The sequence below is a fragment of the Bombyx mori genome, chromosome 25 (assembly GCF_030269925.1).
Source record: "Bombyx mori chromosome 25, ASM3026992v2".
Classification (NCBI taxonomy): domain Eukaryota; kingdom Metazoa; phylum Arthropoda; class Insecta; order Lepidoptera; family Bombycidae; genus Bombyx; species Bombyx mori.
Window position 1 is genome coordinate 5,772,435 of NC_085131.1, and position 22,319 is coordinate 5,794,753.

Here is a 22,319-nt window from a genome sequence, read left to right on the forward strand (position 1 = left end):
ATTGACAATAAATAAAGAGTATATATATGTATGTGTTGTATCAAATACGTCATGGTAGTGCGTGTAAGGTTGTTTTTTATTGAATGTATTTTTAGGCATAATTAAAAAAAATACAATCTGCATCGATATTCTCTATAAGCGTGGGAAATTTCATATATCTAAGTAAACGATTTCTAGAAAACGTCTGGAACGCATTGTCTGTTTTTAATGCTTTTTGAGCAAATAAAATTAAATATGTCTGAAAATTTTACAAGTTCACACTGTTAAAACTTAAACAACACAACGTCATTCGGGTGGGATAGATATACATATATTCCTTATATGCAATATCTCCATTCTTCAAAAGCTCGGTATTAAGCAGTGCCTCATCAGTGCATAATTTCGTGGACATGTGTCCTGGCGAGGAAATGACTCCATAAAGCGCGTAGAAGGCACCAGACCACGTAGAAGGTTGGCCATGCGATGGACCGACAAAGTCAAGCCCGCAGTTGACGGCTATTTACATGAATGTACCACACTCACCATAAACCAAAAGAAAAGGCGAGTGAGCGTTTAACATCTGCCCACTGCAACGATACTTTTTTTTTATTGCTTAGATGCGTTGACGAGCTCACAGCCCACCTGGTGTTAAGTGGTTACTGGAGCCCATAGACATCCAGAACGTAAATGCGCCACCCACCTTGAGATATAAATTCTAAGGTCTCAATTATAGTTACAACGGCTGCCCCACCCTTCAAACCGAAACGCATTACTGCTTCACGGCAGAAATAGGCAGGGTGGTGGTACACACCCGCGCGGACTCAAAAGAGGTCCTACCATCAATACTGAATGACGATCACGACCACTCTGACAAGAGTGACACGACACACGAGATATAGTATACATTCCAGTTGTCCAATAGGCACACTAAACTTGATTGATTATCATAGATTGATTTCGTTTACACTTAGCATATTGTAGAGATTAACGGCCGTCTGGTGTAGTGGTAAGTGACACGGTCACTACACAAGAGGGTCGTGGGTTCGAATCCCGCCAAGGGAAGATATTTTTATGATAAATATAAATGTCTTCTCCAGGGTTATGGATGTATATTAAATATATGTATGTGTATAATAAAAATCTTACATTTATTTCCGTTATCTGGTACCTGTAACACAAGTTCTTTACGAACTTAGCACGGGACCAGTTAACGTGACGTGATTGTTAGTAAATATTTATTTATTTATCTTTACGTGCTTCAGATCATATTATTATCAGAACATATCGTAAAAAACAATTTTGAATGTTATATTTTCATGCACGTAGGTGCCATACATACATCTCTCGCTTATTCTGCGAATTGCGATATTAACGATCTTAACACATTTGTATGGCTTCCACTTACCTAACATGAACTAGTCTTGTGGTCAGTCTTCGTGTAATAGATAATTGGGTCAAGTAAACATATTCTTGGACTTTTTGACCATTTGAGTTTTTATAACGAAAGAAAATAAAATTGCTTTCTATATCTTAGCTATACAATAAAATTTCTCAGCCTTTAATCTCGCAAATAGCTTTAATTCTTCTTCGTCTTAAAGTTAAGTGAAATCCAATCCATTAATAAAGTTCTCTAGCAATGTTTTGAGCTTTAATAATGAAATTAACGTGCTACCCTTAATTGATATAAAAGTGATGGGTATTTCATAATTGATTTCATATGATGTTGGGACTTCCTTTTCCTTATTCCTTCCTCAATCCCCTATCCACGCCATCTGTTGACACTACGAGAAAAACTACGCGCGTATGAAAATGGCGCGAAGTGTGTAAAAAAAACTAAAAACATGGTGCCGGTGCAAAAACAATAAAATTGTGATTTGTTGATCAATCAGCACATATAACTCTCGCCAGTGAGAAAATTAAATAGTGCATCAACGAAATACAGAGTGAGTCCTAAAACTTATCCTTTTCCCAGTCCCAAACATCTAAATTCAAAACATATTTAGTGGTCCGTTTCGAGCGCGAATAACCTATGGTAACTAGGGGCATATTCGTTAGAAAACTCTAGTTCTACATTTCATTTCGCTTTAATCTTATCCTAATAACAATATAACTATTATTTTATAATATTATTTTACTATTTAAAGCATAAAATAACAATATTTTTTTTATAAATCTCAAGTGACGTAGGTAGTTTAAGAAATTTCTCGGTTGTAAAAATAGCATTCATTTGCAACATAATTTTTGTATTCAAATTCCAATTATATTTGTATTGTTACTATAATTTACGTATTCTATAATGTCAGAACTCAAATTAAAACTTCTAACAAGTCAACGTGAATATGTTTTTAAGGACATACAAATACTTTATAATTTATCACAACAAATTGCATCAGATTCGTCAAAATTATCTCAATTCAATGTTCGATACAAACGTCTAGATGTTTTACGGCAAGAATATTTAGATCTAACTAATCAAATAAATGCGTTAAAACTTGAAATTAATCCTAAAGACAAAATCGATATGCAAGTTGTTAAGGCATTTGACGACATGTATTACGCGATATCGGAAGCGTCTAACGCCGACCCCGGCAACGCCGGCGCACCCGCGTCGCATTACGTCTCACCCAAGCCGTTTGGTCAGCAAGTACGTTTACCAAAAATTAATTTAATCAAGTTTGATGGTAGAATTGAGCAATGGCGGACTTTTTATGATACATTTTCGTCGCTTGTACACGAGAATGAGAATATTACAGCAATTGAGAAATTTCATTATTTAATATCGTGTCTATCGGGTGCTGCTTTATCGATTGCCAAAGGGGTACCTGTTACATCTGATAATTATCAAATAGTTTTCGATGCGCTAGTGGGTCGATTTGAAAATAAAAGATTATTAGCTACATCTTATTTAGACAAAATTATACAATTTCAGCAATTGAAAAGTTCTAACATTAATGATTTATTGATATTAAATAATTTATTATACGAAAGTGTCAATGCCCTCAAGGCAATAAACATTCCCAATCTTGGTGAATTTATATTATTCTATTTGGCGTCCCGTACTTTAGACAGTGACACTCGTAAAAGATTTGAATCACAGTTACAGGAAAATTCAAATAACCTACCTACTATAAACGACTTACTAACTTTTTTACAAAACTATGTTAAGATACTAGAGGTTAGTGAACCAAGCTCGTCATCTGTTGTACGTATACAACAAACTAATAAACAACTCACAAATTATAAGAGTGCACCTCGCAATGAATGTTTTTCTAAAAAACCTTATTTGAAATCAACATCATTGCCCGTTAATTCAAATATATCTTCAAGTGTCAACACCGGCGCACCGTGTAGCTGTTGTGAACAACAACATAATCTATATAAGTGTCCTAAATTTCAAGCTTTAGGCATACAAGACCGGCTTAATTTAGTGACATCAAAATCTTTATGTAAAAACTGTTTACGCCCAAATCATAACATTAACAAGTGTTATTCAAAATTAAATTGTTTTACTTGTGGACAACGACATCATACGCTTCTCCATGAGGTCAATACAGCTGTGAGTGGCATGGTCACAGTTGACGTACGCCCGGACGAGATCACACGTAATCCTACCTTCGAGTCTAGCACTGCAGCCTCCACTAATGCGTATGTGGGCTACAGTCGCTCGGTAGTTCTGTTGGGTACTTGTGTAGTTCGCGTTCGTCATCCTCGCAGTACTAATCAATCATTTCTTGTACGTGCGTTGATTGATAGTGGTGCTCAAGATTGTTTCATTACCAAGTCATGTTGTCAACGTTTGGGCTTACCATTACGTCGCTGTCCATTAGCCGTAGTTGGTCTAGGTCAAAATGCTGTACATCACGTGACTGGAGTTACTTCTTGCACTGTACTTTCTCGTACTTCAGAAAATCCTCATTTCAACATTAATCCTATCGTAGTAAATACTATAACGAGTAAAATGCCTGCTACAAACTTACCTACTAATCTTCGTGAATCTTTTAAACATCTGGTCCTCGCTGATGAGAATTTTGATAAACCATCAAATGTAGATTTACTACTCGGCGCAGAACTGTTCCATAGTATTTATGACGGTCAACGCGTTCAGCCCAGTCATGATCTACCGGTAGCTTTACACAGCGTATTTGGTTGGGTCATCACCGGCAAACTTGATACAAACCATTTACCTCCGCCAACAATATCTTCTCTCTTAGCATCCACACGTTCTCTAGACGAGGGACTCAAGCGATTCTGGGAGATCGAAGAACCTCCAAGTCAGGTTATCTTAAACCCTGAAGATATTAAATGTGAACAAATGTACTCAAATCTAACGTATCGTAATCCCGACGGCAGATATGTTGTACCTATGCTTCTCAAAGAACCTATCAGTCAACTAGGCGATTCTTTCAACCAATCTTTCTCTCGGCTCGTTAACCTAGAACGACGCCTTAATCGAAACTTAGAGTTGAAAAAAGAGTACACCGCCTTTATGCGCGAATACAAGCTGTTAGGGCATATGGAGCCTAGCGCTGACTCGAATAAAATCGGGCAGTATATAATTCCTCATCATTGTGTCATTCGCCCGGAAAGTACAACGACTAAACTTAGGGTTGTATTCGATGCTAGCGCCAAAACTACCAATGGCAAATCTCTTAACGATCTTGTATATACTGGTCCAAAACTTCAAAACGATATAGGAGATATACTTACAAAATTTCGGTTGCATGCTGTTGTTTTTACTGCCGACATCAGTAAGATGTATCGAAACATCGAACTTAGGCCAGAAGACCGAAAATGGCAGCATATACTTTGGCGCGATTCTCCTTCTGATCCTGTAACTGAGTATGAGCTGAAAACGGTAACTTACGGGGTTACGAGTTCCCCTTATCTGGCAATACGTACTCTGCATCAATTAGCCTCTGACTACGAAAAAGAGTGGCCCTTAGCTGCTGCTAGTCTTCGTCATGATACTTTCATGGATGACATCACTGTTGGTGCTACATCTATTGAAACTGCACTGAAACATAAAGAAGAGTTAATACAAATGTTAGCGCGTGCTAAGTTCGAATTACGTAAATGGAGTAGCAACTCACCTGAATTCCTCACCCAGATACCAACGGAACATTGTCAGGTTCCAAAAACATTTTGTGATGAAAAACAAAAACAAAGTATCAAGATTCTTGGAGTCCGATGGGATCCAGCTGATGATAACTTCACTTATGCTTTATCAGAACTCACTCCAGGGAATACAAAACGTTCTATTCTATCAAACGTCGCCAGAATTTATGATCCACTCGGATGGTTAGCCCCAATGGTTCTAATAGCTAAGCTTACCTTACAAGAACTATGGCGCCTTCAGCTTGACTGGGATGAAACTGTACCGTCAGATATGTTGTCTCAGTGGCATCTATTTACATCCGAGTTTCACTACCTGAAGGATATTAAAATTCCTCGACTAATTGTACCTCTTCATTCAAAATCATACGAACTTGTAGGTTTTTGTGATGGATCTACCAAGGCTTATGGTTGTTCTGTGTACTTACGTATCACTACCGACACTGAAATTACATCTCACTTGCTTATTGCAAAATCTAAAGTAGCTCCATTAAAAGTTCTTACTGTCAACCGATTGGAGCTATGTAGTGCTGTATTGCTAGCAAAAATATTGAAGCATATTAGTAATTTACTAAATGAAACTCAAACCTCAAACATAACAATTTCAAAGATATGGGCATTCACTGATAGCTCAACTGTACTATCATGGCTGCAAACAGCACCTCATCGTCTTAAAACTTTCGTTGCACACCGTGTCGTGAAGCTGTTAGATAATTTGTCTGTCGAAAATTGGTATCACGTGTCAACGTATGATAATCCAGCAGATTACTGCAGTCGTGGTCTTACCTGCTCTCAACTTGTGGCTTGTTCCACTTGGTGGACAGGACCCAAATGGATAGTCTCGAATTCTTCTACATGGCCGGTGTCTGAAAAATTACCTTATTTAAAGGAATTAGCCGAAGTAAAATCCAGCTTCTTGTGCCATGTTCTTTTGGAATCTTCTAACAATAGTATTCTAACTCAGTTAATTGAGAAGTACTCTTCATTGTTGAGGCTACAACGCATCTTTGCCTGGTGTCGACGTTTTATTGCAAACGCAACTCGTCCGCCAGAAAAACGTATCAAATCTTTTTTAACTTTTACAGAACTAGAAGACTCTCTCTTTACCATTGTAAAACATGTTCAGTCTCTTACATTCGCTAGCGAAATTAGTGCGATTAAAAGTGGAAAATCTTGTTCTCGCACTATAATAAAGTTAGCGCCAATTCTCGATCAACGAGGTCTGTTACGAGTGGGGGGACGATTAAAAAATGCAAACTTGCCACAATCAGCTATAAATCCGTTATTGTTGCCAAAAACCTCCCATCTTTCTCGGATCATTATTGACTATTACCATCGTTTATTTCTACACTGTGGACCTCGTGCGTTACAATCTTTAATTCAAAGAAAATTTTGGATCTTAGGTATTCGTAATCTTATTAGATCGCGGCTTTCAAAATGCGTCACCTGTTTCAAAGTAAATCCTATACCCCTTCAACCTGTAATGGGTGATCTTCCCTCTATTCGAGTTCAAGCAGCTCGTTGCTTTCAAAATATAGGGGTCGATTTTGCAGGACCTTTTATCGTGAAAGAAAGTCGCAGACGAAATGCCAAAACATATAAAACTTATGCCTGTATATTTGTCTGTCTAGCGGTTAAGGCAATTCACATTGAATTGGTAACTGAGCTCTCCACCTCGGCCTTTATTGCTGCTCTAGATAGGTTTGTGTCCCGTCGTGGTTTATGTAGTACCATTATTTCGGATTGTGGTTCAAATTTCGTGGGTGCTAAACGCTATCTTAGCGAGATGCATCAATTAATGCTAAGCAAGAATCTTGAAGTTGAGACTATTTTGATAAACCGAGGAATCCAATGGAAACTAAACCCGCCGACCGGAAGTCATTTTGGAGGTATATTTGAAAGTGGGGTAAAATCGATGAAGTATCACCTGAAACGTGTAATCGGAAGTCAAATCCTAACTTTTGAAGAGTTAACAACGATTCTTACCAAAATTGAAGCTATTCTCAATTCACGACCATTAATTTCGGTATTTTCTGACCCTAACGAGGTAGACGTATTGACACCTGGGCATTTCTTGACAGGGAGCCCTCTAGTGAGCTTACCCGAGCCTCTCCTTGCTGATATACAAATGTCAGTTCGTTCTAGATGGCAGATGCTACAAAAGCTAACTCAAAGTTTTTGGCGTGTCTGGCATTTGGATTATCTTCATACATTACAGCAACGCGCTAAATGGTTTAAACAACACGGTAACGTTAAGCTGGGAGATATAGTTATGATCGTGGATCAAAACCTTCCACCGTTGGAATGGCGTATCGGCAGAATTAGCATAATTCATCCCGGTTCTGATGGCGTAGTACGGGTTGTCACTGTCCAAACAGCTCACGGTCTGCTGCGCCGACCAGTTACAAAGTTGTGTCCTTTGCCAATTCACGAAAACTTGTAACCTTTATAATTTACTTTATACTATTATCTAATTTAATATAATAGTTTATTTATTCACATAATTATTATTTTTAGCTTAATTATTACTTTATTCTTAGCATATTATTATCTCTAATTCACTAGGTACCTTAGTTACCACAGCTTATTATCTTGTTAAAATCTTTTGAAATCCTCCAATGATTTCAAGTGGGGGGAAATGTTGGGACTTCCTTTTCCTTATTCCTTCCTCAATCCCCTATCCACGCCATCTGTTGACACTACGAGAAAAACTACGCGCGTATGAAAATGGCGCGAAGTGTGTAAAAAAAACTAAAAACATGGTGCCGGTGCAAAAACAATAAAATTGTGATTTGTTGATCAATCAGCACATATAACTCTCGCCAGTGAGAAAATTAAATAGTGCATCAACGAAATACAGAGTGAGTCCTAAAACTTATCCTTTTCCCAGTCCCAAACATCTAAATTCAAAACATATGAAATGAAGTATAATCTAGAGACCTAACTTACGGCAAAACTCATCTAGTTTTGCTCACTTTATTTATTTAATTGGATATACTTGCGTAGATACACAATTGATTATCGTAAAAAAACCCTATTTAAATGCAACTTTTTAATTGAATCTGTCCACTAAAATTAAATATTACTTAAAAGTTATTTGAAGGCGTACTTACATTTTCGGCGAAGCATTAAATTTAATGGACGCTCGTCTATCGCGGTGATCATAAATCCGTGACGTATAAGGCTGATCAGTTTAGCAAACGCGATCGGCAGCAGTCCGCGCGCCGGACGTCATCGCTCCGCCGCCACACTCGCAACTCCCATCCGCCGACACCACACGTGGATTACGCGGGCTGTCTTATTCATTCACCCGGCATCAGTTCAGAAAAACATGTAGCCAGGGCACAATGTCAGTGTGCGGCAATAACGGTCACTCAGAAGACAAAAACGCGACGGACGACGTTATCCCATCGGTTCACGATAATCACAAAGAGAAACCGGCGAGCAAGGTGGTGCGGGTGCTGACCGTGCTGGCGTATTTGCTATCGGTGTCCATGGCTGCGATACTGCTCTCCGTGTACTACGTCTGCGTCTGGAAGTCTCCCGAGCTGCCGCCCCTGAATGATACGGGCAAGCTAAACGCACGACGAGCACCACCGCCACACCATAGCATTATCATGGAAAGATTACAATCCTCGGGTAAATATTCAGTAAGAGCGCTAAAAACGAAACTTGCGTAAATTTTGACAATTTTTTTTTTACAATTTGTTGATTAATAAAAATTATGACCGACATATTCTCTTATGTTATTCAAATAACAATAAATATTAGAGTTCCAAAAATCTAAAAACATATTTTAATTGTATAAATTTCCGCAAGTGAAGTTTTCTAAAATTGCGTTCAAATTATAACTTATGTGAAAGTAAGATGATCAGCTGAATGATCTTTGTCGGGAAAGAAACATTATTTAAAAAAAATTGAGGCAAATTGAAGGTTGCTTGCACTTTTTAATATAGTGATAACCGTGTCACTATTTTGCGGGAAAAAGCCATATCACTTTCCGGTTCATAAACTATATACCTAACTAAATATTCTCAAAATTTGTGCCAAAAACTAAGTTTTTGTTACCTACCCATTTAAATATTATACATGAAATATAAATTCTAAATCTTAAATCTTTCTAAATCTAAATCTTAAATTCTTAATCTTAAATTTAAGACTACACTCCATATACATATAGGTAGGTATCAGGCGATAGGATCTTAAATGATACATTTTATTGATTATTAATCAGAAGAGACAAGTATGCGACACAAATTATTTCGAGCTTCTCCATCATCCATCGGCACACTAGCATTCTGGTCAATTGCTATGATGAGTAGTGGTGGTAAGGCGTGACGCGACATATTATATGAACCCGCTTTATTGAAATCAACAACCTTAGAATTTAAAGGATGTGACAACCAATGTCCCAAAGCAACTGACCGAATCTAACAGTAAACGCAGAAATGAGCTCGTCTATGTTAATTGAAAAAGTAGGTACTTCATTTTCGATTTCATTACTAGCTCTATGCTTAATTAACTTAGGGCCTACATTGTTTTACTTTTAATTTTATTGAATCACAATTAATGCCCTTGAATGTGTGTGGTAATGTGTGGTAGTGTTCATTACATTACATGTGTTGAATAGTCGAAGTTTATTTACATTTCATTCAAACATATTTTATTAGATCATTCATACTTTTAAATCATACGTCTTCTAACATTACTTATCGAAATACGCTCTGTTTTTACTGGTCGTTGAATGTGTTCTGATTCCATACGAGTTAATACGACCGTCTTAACTATTTCTGAACAAACACTTAAGAGGCAAGTGTGTGTTCACAATACGAACTTAGCGCGGTTAGCAGACAATGAAACTGCAGTTTGTCCCTAGTGCAGTCATTGGCTTGTGCCTAGCGCGACAGATTGAACGAATTAATCGGTGCCGTTTTTAAAGTTCCTAAATCCCAGTTACTGCCAAGGTAACCACACACCTAAGGAACTAGAATCCAATTAGTAATACTTGATTATACTCGTATGACTCGTATCAAACCGTAGCGTTCTGTCGTTTGATTTCATTGACATTTCGTTGTACAATGATGATGGATAATGACGAATTTATTAGTGTTAATTAATCTAGACCTAGAGGAAGTGTGAAAGTAACCCCGATAATTAACAAATTATAGAGCGGACGGTTAGCGTGGTATGGACATGTGATGCGTAGAGAGAAGGTGCATGTGACTAGGAGATGTATGGTAATGCAAGGTAGAGGGGAAAGAGGTCGACCGAAGAAAACATGGATGGAGTTTGTGAATGACGTTATGAGAGAGAGAGAGAGAGAGAGGATTGAGTGTTGAGACGACGACCGATAGAAGAGAATGGAGTAGAGACACTAGCTGTGCCGAACCTACTTAGAGGGATAAGGTGGAGAAAAAGAAGAAGAATCTAAACCTATATCATGGATTTTACTGATTATAAAAGTTTTTCTGTTTTTATTCATTTCATGCCAACGATTTCTTGGACTTAAACACCTCCCATCTCAGGATAAATATCACAACACTGTACGTTAAAAGAGCGGCGCCCATTTCACTCCCGTCTCCGCCTAAGTCACCGCGTATTATTTGTGGACGCATACAAAGTAATCTTGAGTTCCGGTCTAAAGGATAACAACCATGGTTTTAATGAAAACTAGACCTCTGGCCCATAACTATAGATGGGCGGGATTTTTGTGCAGCCAGTATCTATCGGCTTTAATAAACGTTGAACATCAATAAGTCAATTCGCCAATAAAACCAATAATAAGAAAGTGTTTACTTTCAAACATATTAACTGTAGCGTTATGTAATCGCACTATTCATACTCCAATTCAAGACAGTAAGACACAGGAGAAACAAAAAGTACCATATCTATATAAAAAATCGTCTAATTTAGAGTTTCATATTTGCTGGGTTCAAAATTATATTATAATAAATAGCTAGGTACAGCTCGCAACGTTACACTACAGGATTATTTAAATACCCTGAGAATACTAGTAAACAAGACTCAGTGAGTACCTACACAAAATTACTTAAGTGTTTCCGTGTCATTTAAACTTAGAATACTAACCATATAGATTAACATCCTTTTATTTTATTGTTATTTCTTACCCAAACGTTCCATGATAAAAATTACAAACACTATTATTAGTCAAAGTATTAGCTCAAATTAGATAGAGTCTTTAAATATAATAGATAGCATATTTCTTATTTAAATTAAATCTTTATCACAATATATTACAACACAAAAACAAATGACTCGTAAATAGTATGATTTACAAAAACAAGTTTTATTAGGCAAAATATGGTAATTATTTACAAACTATCTAATACTACTATCTTTAGCATGTAAAAATTTTGTTGACATAATTAATGAATTTATAATATAAATGCACAGAGTTCATATTTTAAGAAAGCAATATAAGTCAAATTTACAGTTTAAGATATTTTCTAAGCGTTTTTAAAGTAACACAAATGACGAATGTGTAAACAAACTGTAAAAAATAAAACAAAACGACAAAATCCCTTTGCGTATCTATCTGTGATGATTCGAAAAACTAACACAGAAAAAATCCTGAAACATTGTTTTTTTTTTCAAACTGGATATATGGCACTCATTCATCTTTCGGTTCAAGGTAATCTGCGGCATCCTCGTTGATTTTATTGCGTTATAATGCTGTTAATGTAAATAAATCTTCTCTATATTTCAAGACCGTACCTCGTCCGTAACATTGTAGTTATTTGAATTTTAAATTCAGTTTGCTGTTACCTTTGACGTCACCTTTCTACAAAAGTCCACTGGTCTTCATGATAAGAAAATTAAAATAATTCGATGAACTAAAATTTCAATGGCTTAACAATACAAAACATAAATAATTATGAGGATTACCTAATAGGGTTTCATGTAATCTAATTAGTTTAACTCAATTGTGTCAGAACCGCGAGCATTAAATATTTGTATTGTTTTACTATGATGATTTTTAATATGTAGCTTGGTGAACATTTTAATCAATCTACTTAAAACAATAAGACGTATTAATGTCTATAAATAATTTATTGAAGAATGCGGTTTACACAACTAGAGATAGCCACTAGTATTTTTAACTTAATTGCAGCCATATTATGTCCTATCATTCCCGATCCTGCGGACAGAATGGAAAGCAGTCGACGTCGCCCAAAATACGTCATTTCGGATCCTCCCGATCCACTAACGGTGCTTTTAGGTACCTCAAACACCGGTCATCGTTCTCGTCAAACCCGAAGGGCCCGACGAGTAAATTAACCCACAGACACAGCCCACTGAGTTTCTCGCCGGATCTTCTCAGTGGGTCGCGTTTCCGATCCAGTGGTAGATTCTGCTAAACACGGCTCTTGCTAGGGTTCGTGTTAGCAACGTCGTCAGGTTTGAGCCCCGTGAGCTCACCTACTAGTTAAGGTTACGCTGAAATAGCCTCTCAAGCTAAGCTATCAGCTTAGGTAGGAAAAAAAAGTAGTAAGTTTAGTTTCAAGTTTGTTTTGAAGCATCACAGTCTACAATTATAAAATAAAATATGACACCGCATTTCAATATATCAAACTGAATTAATAGATTTTAGAATATATTATTCAGAATTCTTGAAATCATTCATCTAAAAAATAATAATAGAGGTCGTACCTGAAGAAAGGAGCATGATATGAGATACAATAATATCGGAGTTCAAAGTCCGCAGGAAGGAAATGCGTATCTTACACGTGCTTAAATCTTTCTTCATGTGAGAATAATTCGTTTAATATGACAAATGATAAAACGCTCAATATGTCAAAAGATGTTTAATATTAGTGGTAAGGCGTACTGTGAATCCACACGGAAACCTATCTCTTCTGCTTTCTGCTCCGAAGCAATCGTTTATTGTAGGCTATAACTACAACCGAGGCTTCAACTTATTAAATCGTGAGCTGTTTCACGAATCCAAACCAAAATAGGTGCACCAGACAATGTTAGTACGGGATTTACACGAAACGCTGCAAATTGCAAATTGCAAGCTAAGGAAATTTTCAGTACACACCCGGTTAAAAAATAAATATGTAGAAATAATTATATATTTATTTGTCGCTTTAAAGGAGGCTTCCTAAAAAGACTTGAATGGACCGTATGAAAGAGATTATGCCAGAGAAGGGTGTGAGTGCCGAAATGATGTGTGATAGACTCGAATGGGATAGTGGAATATAGTGGGATAAAGACAAGAAAAAGATGATATTTTTTCCTCGTTAACTGCACTTTCACGTTTTTAATGTTTATTACCAACCAAACTAACAAAACAACTATATTATTTTTTAGCTTAGAAAATTAAAAAAGTTTATTTTATTCAACAACGATGCGTGGCATGAGGCTTATTGCAAGCGTTCATATTTAAATTAAGCGGTCCCCGAAAGCATTATTAAAATTTTTAGTAGACTAGAAAGGTCACATCGGACTTCTATACTTCCTAGGAGATTATTTTTATAGTTACAATTTAGTATTTATGTACAATAAAAACAATTGACCGTTGAAAATTTGTTATTGATTTGTAGAGGCGCGCGTATCGACCGTCCGAATCATGGCAACGCCACGCGCCGTCGCGGCCGCCAGCCCTCACGGGCGCGACGCTCTCGCGTCAATTCCGTCGCGCACCGTCACAATAACGTGCCACCCTTAACTAAATTAACTTTGTTTACTTATTGTTATACCTCGACCTCTCTCAAACACACACAATAATCAATGTGAGGGTTCGTTCAATTTACCCACGACTTACACAAAAGTTGATAAACTCTAAACTCGGTAAAGTTGATGTTAACGTTATGAGACTGTGGTGTATGAGTGGAAAAACACTTTTTTTTTTATTAGTGCTGCAAAGAAACATTAATGAAAACATAATCACTCGTTAACTGAAACAATGAAAATTCAGGGACGGAAGCGTGAGAGACGAATCGCGATCGTACGGCTACGTCAGAAGAACTGGAATAGATTTACGTATACTAAACGTGAAATTAAAGGATAAACAAATGAAGTTCGAAGCGAGCGCCATAATAATGAAACAACAGTCCGCACCAAGAGGTGTCAAACAGCAGACACGGTCGGCGTGACCCGGCTCTGAACTGGGGCATACTTATCGATAAGCGTGCCCTAGTTAACCGGATTCGCTGCGGAGACGTTGCGGCAGTGCATTTCGGTGAAGATCGTCGAGGAAGATGTCGAGCAAGTCGTTCACGTCCGGTAGCATGCGGTCGTGCGCGGGCTCGATGCGACTCGGCACGACCTCCGGGCACGAGCTCGTGTTCGACTCACTCTACGAGCGGAAGCGCGACAAGAAAAGTGTCCGCGTGCTCACTGTCATCATTTATGTGTTCTGCGTGTCACTCGCTGCGATAATGCTCTCCCTCTACTACGTCTTCTTCTGGGAGCCTAAGGACGCGCAATACGCGCAACGAAAGGTGTTACATAATGTAGAGAAGCAAACCAGCACTACACCATTGCCCACATGCTTAATGCCCTACACCGGTAGGTTACACGCCAAACACTAATTTCAATGCTGATGTATTTGTTTATTTTCACTAAATAACAACCCGTCTTTCTTAGTGCTCTATTAAAAACCTCTTTTTTCATTTTCCTTATAATTAAAAACGGTAAACGATTACAATACTTGTAAATTTTATTTCTAAAAATAACTCTAAATGAATCCAAATCTCATATAGTTTAGCAAACTACAGAGCTATTGTTTAAAAGCACGATACTAAAACGATAACCAAAAATAAACTCCGAATCGACTTTAATCCGAATTTATATCTAATTTCAACGAAGGTTGTCAGCTGTTGTGAACTCCAGTGATGTGATTGAAAAACTATAAATTTTAAAGAGCTTCTTACCGAAGCAAAATCTAAATAATATAAGCATTTCTGTGATAAGACGGTCAGGAATGCACGATGCTATATTTGATTTGTATGACTAACGTTTTCGCATTAACTTATCGGGGCAGTTTTTCATGGAATTCTCCACTTATTCTAAAACTAATGAATTTGTTAATTTTACGAGGCACCATAAATTAACGTTAAGAAATAAATAGTGAAATAAACTTTCAGCTTCATATTGATTAAAAGTATCCCAATCAATATCAATTTGTTTAACGTACATTATATATATATATATATATATATATTATTGCATTGTGTTGAAAAAAACGAAATGTTGTTTTTCAATATCAAATTCGCCCTTGTATTTACGCCATCACAGTCCTATGTTGTATACAACGGTCATTTTTCATGATCGATTTTTTTTTTATATCATAAGAAATGAAAGATGTAAAAAATAATTTCGTCCATATCACTTTAGTTTATTACTATTTTGACATCAGACAACTTTGTTCTTAACAAGTGTACGTCGCAGCGATGTCATTGTATTCATACTTAGTTAAAACAGGGATTAGCAACTTGCTAAATAGGTACCTATAGTTATCTTGTATAGTTAATCACAATAACCAGCTCTCGCGTGCTCACTGATCATGTTTATAACATATAAATCACAAACAATTTGGACCGGTTGCTCGAAATAGCACGCTGGTGCGCCGTATGGTTCTACCTGACGTGCCATTCCAAACATTATACGATTATAGCTTTGTAATTGTAGTGTATGTATATTATAACTGTTCCCGAGAACGAAGAAATGTAGTGATTGTGAAGAATCGAGTGTTTCTAGACAAGGAAAAATAAAATTTCCATCATTTAAAAAAAACGCAATGTTCTTTGCGCTGCACGAAATACAGATGCGAAGTCTTTGGACTCCGCACATGGCTATAGGCGTCCATGGGCTGCTTTAGTTTTCTGGTTCACGAAATCTGAACTTGTTCAAACTGGATTAAATATGCAGAACAACGTTAGTATTCCTCTAGATTTATTTACCTTGACTAGTGTTAGTCCAGTGTTCGAAGTTCGAACATAATCACTTACATCTTCACAGTTCACTCAGAAGATTCATTTACATTTCAAAAAAAAAGTTTTGTACTACACTTACTATTCTTATTACTAGTGGTAGGACCTCTTGTGAGTCCGCACGGGTAGGTAGGTACCACCACCCTGCCTATTTCTACCGTGAAGCAGTAATGCGTTTCGGTTTGAAGGGTGGGGCAGCCGTTGTAACTATACTGACACCTTAGAACTCATATCTCAAGACGGGTGGCGGCATTTACGTTGTAGATGTCTATGGGCTCCGGTAACCACTGAACACCAGGTGGGCTATGATCTCGTCCAGGAATATATGCAATAAAAAAAAATACAATTGAAACTTTTCCACCTTATCTTCTTTTATTTGATTTTATTGCTTCAAGTCCCTCCATAGATCCATACATTTCAAACGATTTGCGAGAACGGGATTATCGACAGGCTCTCTTCTGTTTGCAGTTAAGGTCAGCAGCGGCCTTCACTTTATTTTCTAAGTATGGCTCTGTTAACCAGATAGGACCAAGTGCTTCCTGAGATCGTCTTACAACCATTGAACACAAAACAAATAAAACTCTTCTCCAATTTTACAATATCGAAAAGTAACCTTTTCCACGGGTTCATATTTTCAGTTTCCGCTGCGTCAGTGCGGTGACCTCAAAAGAAATTCAGGCCTTTATATGAAAGGCACCGGTACTTTTTGTGACACCTTTTTTTAAATAGAATTCACTATAGAGTTTGATTAGCTTTTATATCAACTCACGCGAACAGCGCTGTTCATATATGCTTATCACTATATTTAACTTGCACTAATAAAACCTTTACAATACTTTTGTAAACTTTTAAAGAACATACCTACTTATCGAAATAGTTACACATATATATATATATATATATGTGTAACTATTTATATATTTATATATTCGTGGCAATTATAGTGATTTAGTTATTATAGTGAATTACCTACTTACTTACTGAATTCCTAATTCACTATAATTATTATCCATTCTAAAAATATATTCACTTATACGAATCTAGCTCAACGATGTTTACATTAAATCTAGAGACGATTTAAAATAATTTCGTGAATATTTTAGTTTTTAGATTCTATCCATCAATCGCTTTATCTATTTTCAATCCAATACCACCTAACGTAAACATAATCGAGTATTAATAGAATCAAATTGGTAGATACGTACTCGCTCTGCAGTTCACTGAAATTCTTTTAAATATTTAGAAAATGAAGATATTTTTCACCGTTTGCATATACAAACATAAATAATTATTCCTGTGCTACATCAAACACGTCGTAAAAGTCTCGACCAAAGTTAATGATTTAGACGACTTGACAGACTAACAATTTACTGTGAGAATTTTATTTTGATGAATAACAACAATTTTCCTGTGATTGCAGGAGGAGGCGATACCCCAGTGAATGAACACACACCATTAACATCAAATAGCTTTACGATTCCCGCGAACGAGAGTGTTTCGACAACGCCAGCTAACCAAACTAACCAAACTCTGAACGATATAGAAGATCTTACAGAATCTGTTTACCCAATCAACGGCACTACAAATGACACAGGCTCTTTCAATTATACCGAGAGCATCACATGACGACCAAATAGGGATCACATACAACAAATCAACGAGAAGACATTTTTGTAGCATTTATATTATTATAAGTTTTGTAATTTGTCCCAAGTGCCAAGGGTAGCACTGGAATTTAGAATGAATTTAAAATTCCAGTGTTATGGCAGAAGAAATAGAAACTTAAATCTTTGTTGATAATTCTAAAAATGTACAAATATATTGAATAATGTATGGATTGTTTTCTGACGCTTTCAATAAATCAGTCTAACGAATGGTCAGTCTTCGTGTACATGTGAACGCAATACAGGTAATAACAGTAGGTCGCCTTCTTAATCTAGGAATTCAGATTATACTTCCACTAGATATCATATCATGTAACATGTTCCGGAAGTGTCATCCGAATCTATTAACTTCGTTAAATATATGTAGGTATTATGATTACCAGAATCTGTATGGTCTTGTATGTGTTTTTAAAGCACATAGCAAGAGAGAAAATTCTAGATTGGGGAATTTACATTGGGAACATTCAACCTTAAGCTGAAATAAAATTAATTAAAAATACTTTCCTATTATATTATTCAATGTCACGGTGTAATTAATAAGTATCATTTTGAGTAATTTATTCACTGAGATTCCAATTTATTGTCGATGAACTCTCTACCGTTCTACTTTTATGTATCTACCTACCCTACCCTATCCTTCCCTAGTTCTATTTTTAGGAAAAGTAGAAAATTCCATATTTACGTTGGAGTCTTTTGAAGTCGATTAATATTATATGGGTGCAAAAAAATCAAATTATTACAAAGTTTTTAGAATATGCGAATAAGTCGTATTAAGAGTAAGGATTCATGGAGCATAATTTTCACAATATATAATAAATAGTTTACAATGCTCACCGGGCTGCCTATTGTCCATAGTACATAGAAACTATCAAGTTCCAAAAATAAACTATGGATCCCATATGGATCCTTTCAATAGGAAGCCGGCTAACTATACAAAATTTTAACCCTTGTTTTAAATAGCACAAATTGCATTTAGGAGTTGTCTGAGTGAGATATTCACAGTGTAATTGAAACTGGGTACCAAAAACAAAAAAAAAATGATCTCAAATTTACATGTCGCAATTATCAGGCATACAGATAAAAACTTACTACTAAAAATTTCGTAAGCTATATCCACATTACCTATGTTAAATACGGCTCACACTTTAAGTATTATGTAATAGTACATTTATACTTTTTGTAGGTTCCGTGAGATGAGAATAAGCCCGAACGCGAACAAGAAAATAATAATTATCTGTACGTTTATGTAAAAACGCTGTGTTCTCTGTCAAGCTTATATTCTAATAATTATACGTATGTACATATATATATATATACAGTTATTTAACGAAATATATTACTTATTCGTCCGCTTTAGAATTTAATTTTGTATGTTGTTGTATAATGTGAAATATATGTACTTGTTTTGTTATTTCCTGTCTTTTATTAGAAACAGAAACGTCTTACTGGATACAAATTGCACGTGAATCCACTCGTTTATTTCGAGAGATCGTATTAGCACAGTGCGAGCATTTTCACAGTACAGTACATCATGAAGGTCAAATCAATGTTTATGAAAAAATGTGACAAAAAAGTACCGGTACATAGATATGCCTTACATTGACCAACAGTAAGGTAGTGTCGTTAGCATAACTGGAATCCGTCAACAACGGTGGAGATAATACCTAAGTAAGTATTATCAGATGGATCATAAGCTTATCTAACAATAAAACCAATACCAATTTTGATTTTTTTTTTCTACTTATGCTGGTAACCTTGCAAAGTTATGCCACAGCGTAGCGAGCAAGTAGGTGAGCTCACGGGGCCCTAACCTGAGAACGTTGCTAACACTAGCCCTAGCAAGAGCAGTACATCGCAGAATCTACCACCGGATCGGAAACGCGACCCAGTGAGAAGAGCCGGCGAGAAACTCAGTGAGCTGTGTCATTCCGATAGAGGCACCCGTCACGTGCGGACGTGCTCATCGTCCACTCGATCGCCCGGTCTGTTCGCCCGGCTTTTGTTAGCCCGGCCATTGTTCGCGCGGCCTGTGTTCGTGATACATCTGCCGACCAAGTGTGTTTCCTGGAAGCTTTTATTTGTTTGTTTTAGTTATTTTTGTGTTCGTGGAACATTTGCCGACAAAGTGGTTTCCTGCAAGTATTTATTTGTTTTGTTTCTTTTCGTAATTTCTGTTTTGTTGTGCTTTTTCTTTGTCCTGTAGTAATCGCGCCGCATTGCCACCTGTGTTCAATAGAACCGCTCAGGTCCGAGAAGTTGGGGCCTCGCCGCAAGGCGAGTGTTTTCAAGACCCGGGGCCGCCCCACCTGGGTACTCAGCGATCATGGACGCTGTATTCGCGGAATTCCTCCGACTTCGCCACCCACAGCTCGCCTCGGAGTTTCTGGCCTTCAAGGCCAATGACACTGCGAGCCCTCTCGAGGACTCCGCCGCGCTCGCTGCTCCTGCGTCGCCTGTACCTGCGTGCAGAGCTTCTGCATTGAGCACCGCAGCCTCTGTCGTGCCTGCCGCTCCCGTGTCGCCTATACTGGCGAGAAAAGCTGCTGCGTCGTCCGCCGTGACCATCGTTTCAGCTGAGCGATCATCCGCGGCCTCCGTCGCGCCCTCTAAAACACCTACACTTGCTCGTAGGTCGCCTGCACCCGCCTCCTCGTGCTCCGACTCTGACTCGGACATGGAGGTCGACCTCGCCCCCGCCTCATCGACGGATGGATTCACCCTGGTACAGAAGGGTAAGAAGCGTGCCGCGGAGTCTCGAGCTCCCGCAGCCGCTAAAATTAGCAAAGCCGTGAACGCGTCGCGCCCCCGCCCTCAGACTCCCGTTGCGCCCCCAGCCGGTGCCACTCCGTCGCCGCGTCCGGTGGAGCAAAATAAAACCCAGACCCCTCCCCCGGTTATCCTTCAGGAGAAGGCAGCTTGGGATCGAGTTTGCCTAGCCCTTAAGGCCAAAAATATAAATTTCACGAATGCCCGTAACCTCGCGAACGGCATTCAAATTAAGGTTCAAACACCCGACGACCATAGGGCCCTCTCTTCTTACCTCCGTAAGGAGCGTATAAGTTTCCATACGTATACGCTCCAGGAGGAGCGCGAACTCCGCGTTGTAATACGCGGAATCCCTAAAGAGTTAGATGTAGAGCTCGTAAAAGCCGACCTGTTAGAACAAGGCCTACCAGTGAATTCTGTGCACCGTATGCACACCGGTCGCGGTAGGGAGCCATATAATATGGTTCTAGTCGCTCTCCAGCCTACCCCCGAGGGTAAGAAAATCTTTAACACACAGACCGTCTGTAGGCTCTCTGGTATCGCTGTCGAAGCCCCCCATAAAAAAGGCACTCCTAGCCAGTGCCATAACTGTCAATTGTACGGGCACTCTTCCCGTAACTGTCACGCGCGCCCCCGATGTGTTAAGTGTTTGGGCGATCACGCCACGGCCCTCTGCGCTCGCGACCAAAAAACCGCGACGGAACCGCCTAGCTGCGTCCTGTGTCGAACACAGGGTCACCCCGCGAATTACCGTGGTTGCCCCCGAGCCCCTAAAATAAATCGCCGCGTCGCCCGCCAAAACCGCCTCCGAGCTTCCGGTCCAGACATCAAAGCCTCGGCACCCTCTGCGTCGCAGGCTAAGCCAGCGTTCGTTCCGGCGGCGGTGCCCAGTGTCTCGGCCTGGGCAAAACCGCTGCCGTACACGAACACGGCTACAACTCCCTCCTCCGCGATTCGTCCCGCCCCCGCGACTCGTCCCTCTCCCGCGACTTGCCCTCCGACCGCGTCCGAAAATCTCGCTTTAGCGATCGACTTCTTTCAGTCGATCAACTTTGAGCGCGTTAACGCTTTGGGCGACGCCATTCGCGCTGCCTCCACTGCACAACACTTTATCGCCGTTGTGCAGGAATACGCCGACGTATACGCGTCATTAAATACGTACGTCCTCCCCTCACTCCGCCGGTAATCAATGGCGTATATAAGTAGAATAAAGCCCCTATCCGTAACGATAGGATTTTTTAACGCTTACGGTCTCGCAAATCAACGTGATCAGGTTTCTGACTTTTTGCGTGACCATCAAATTGATATCTTTTTAGTGCAGGAGACCCTACTTAAGCCCGCGCGCCGTGACCCTAAAATCGCGAACTATAACATGGTCAGGAACGACAGGCTCTCTGCCCGTGGTGGTGGTACCGTCATTTACTATAGAAGAGCCCTGCATTGCGTCCCGCTCGATCCTCCCGCGCTCGCTAATATCGAAGCATCAGTGTGCCGAATCTCACTGACGGGACACGCGCCGATCGTTATCGCGTCCGTTTATCTTCCACCGGATAAGATCGTTCTAAGCAGTGATATCGAGGCGCTGCTCGGTATGGGGAGCTCTGTCATTCTGGCGGGCGACCTAAATTGTAAACACATCAGGTGGAACTCACACACCACAACCCCGAATGGCAGACGGCTTGACGCGTTAGTCGATGATCTCGCCTTCGATATCGTCGCTCCGCTAACCCCGACTCACTACCCGCTAAATATCGCGCATCGCCCGGATATACTCGACATAGCGTTATTAAAAAACGTAACTCTGCGCTTACACTCGATCGAAGTAGTTTCAGAGTTAGAT

General features: G+C 38.8%; 1 protein-coding gene across 3 annotated transcripts; it reads left to right on the forward strand.

Annotated features, from left to right (window-relative positions):
* The first annotated feature begins 1,707 nt into the window (after window positions 1-1,707).
* LOC101738037 (uncharacterized) lies at window positions 1,708-19,124 on the forward strand. 3 transcript variants are annotated; one of them, XR_009976670.1, is made up of 2 exons: window positions 1,708-7,952; window positions 17,470-17,710. XR_009976670.1 is itself a non-coding variant. In XM_038020394.2 (2 exons), the coding sequence occupies exons 1-2, from the start codon at window positions 14,316-14,318 to the stop codon at window positions 17,488-17,490; spliced, it is 264 nt and encodes an 87-aa protein (XP_037876322.1). In that variant the 5' UTR covers window positions 13,658-14,315; the 3' UTR covers window positions 17,491-19,124. The 3 variants fall into 3 exon arrangements, 2 of the variants coding, with proteins under 2 accessions (XP_037876322.1, XP_012544472.1); XM_038020394.2 differs by lacking the exon at window positions 1,708-7,952 and adding an exon at window positions 13,658-14,558 and having other exon boundaries at window positions 17,470-19,124; XM_012689018.4 differs by lacking the exon at window positions 1,708-7,952 and adding an exon at window positions 13,688-14,625 and having other exon boundaries at window positions 17,470-19,124.
* Window positions 19,125-22,319: the final 3,195 nt, after the last annotated feature.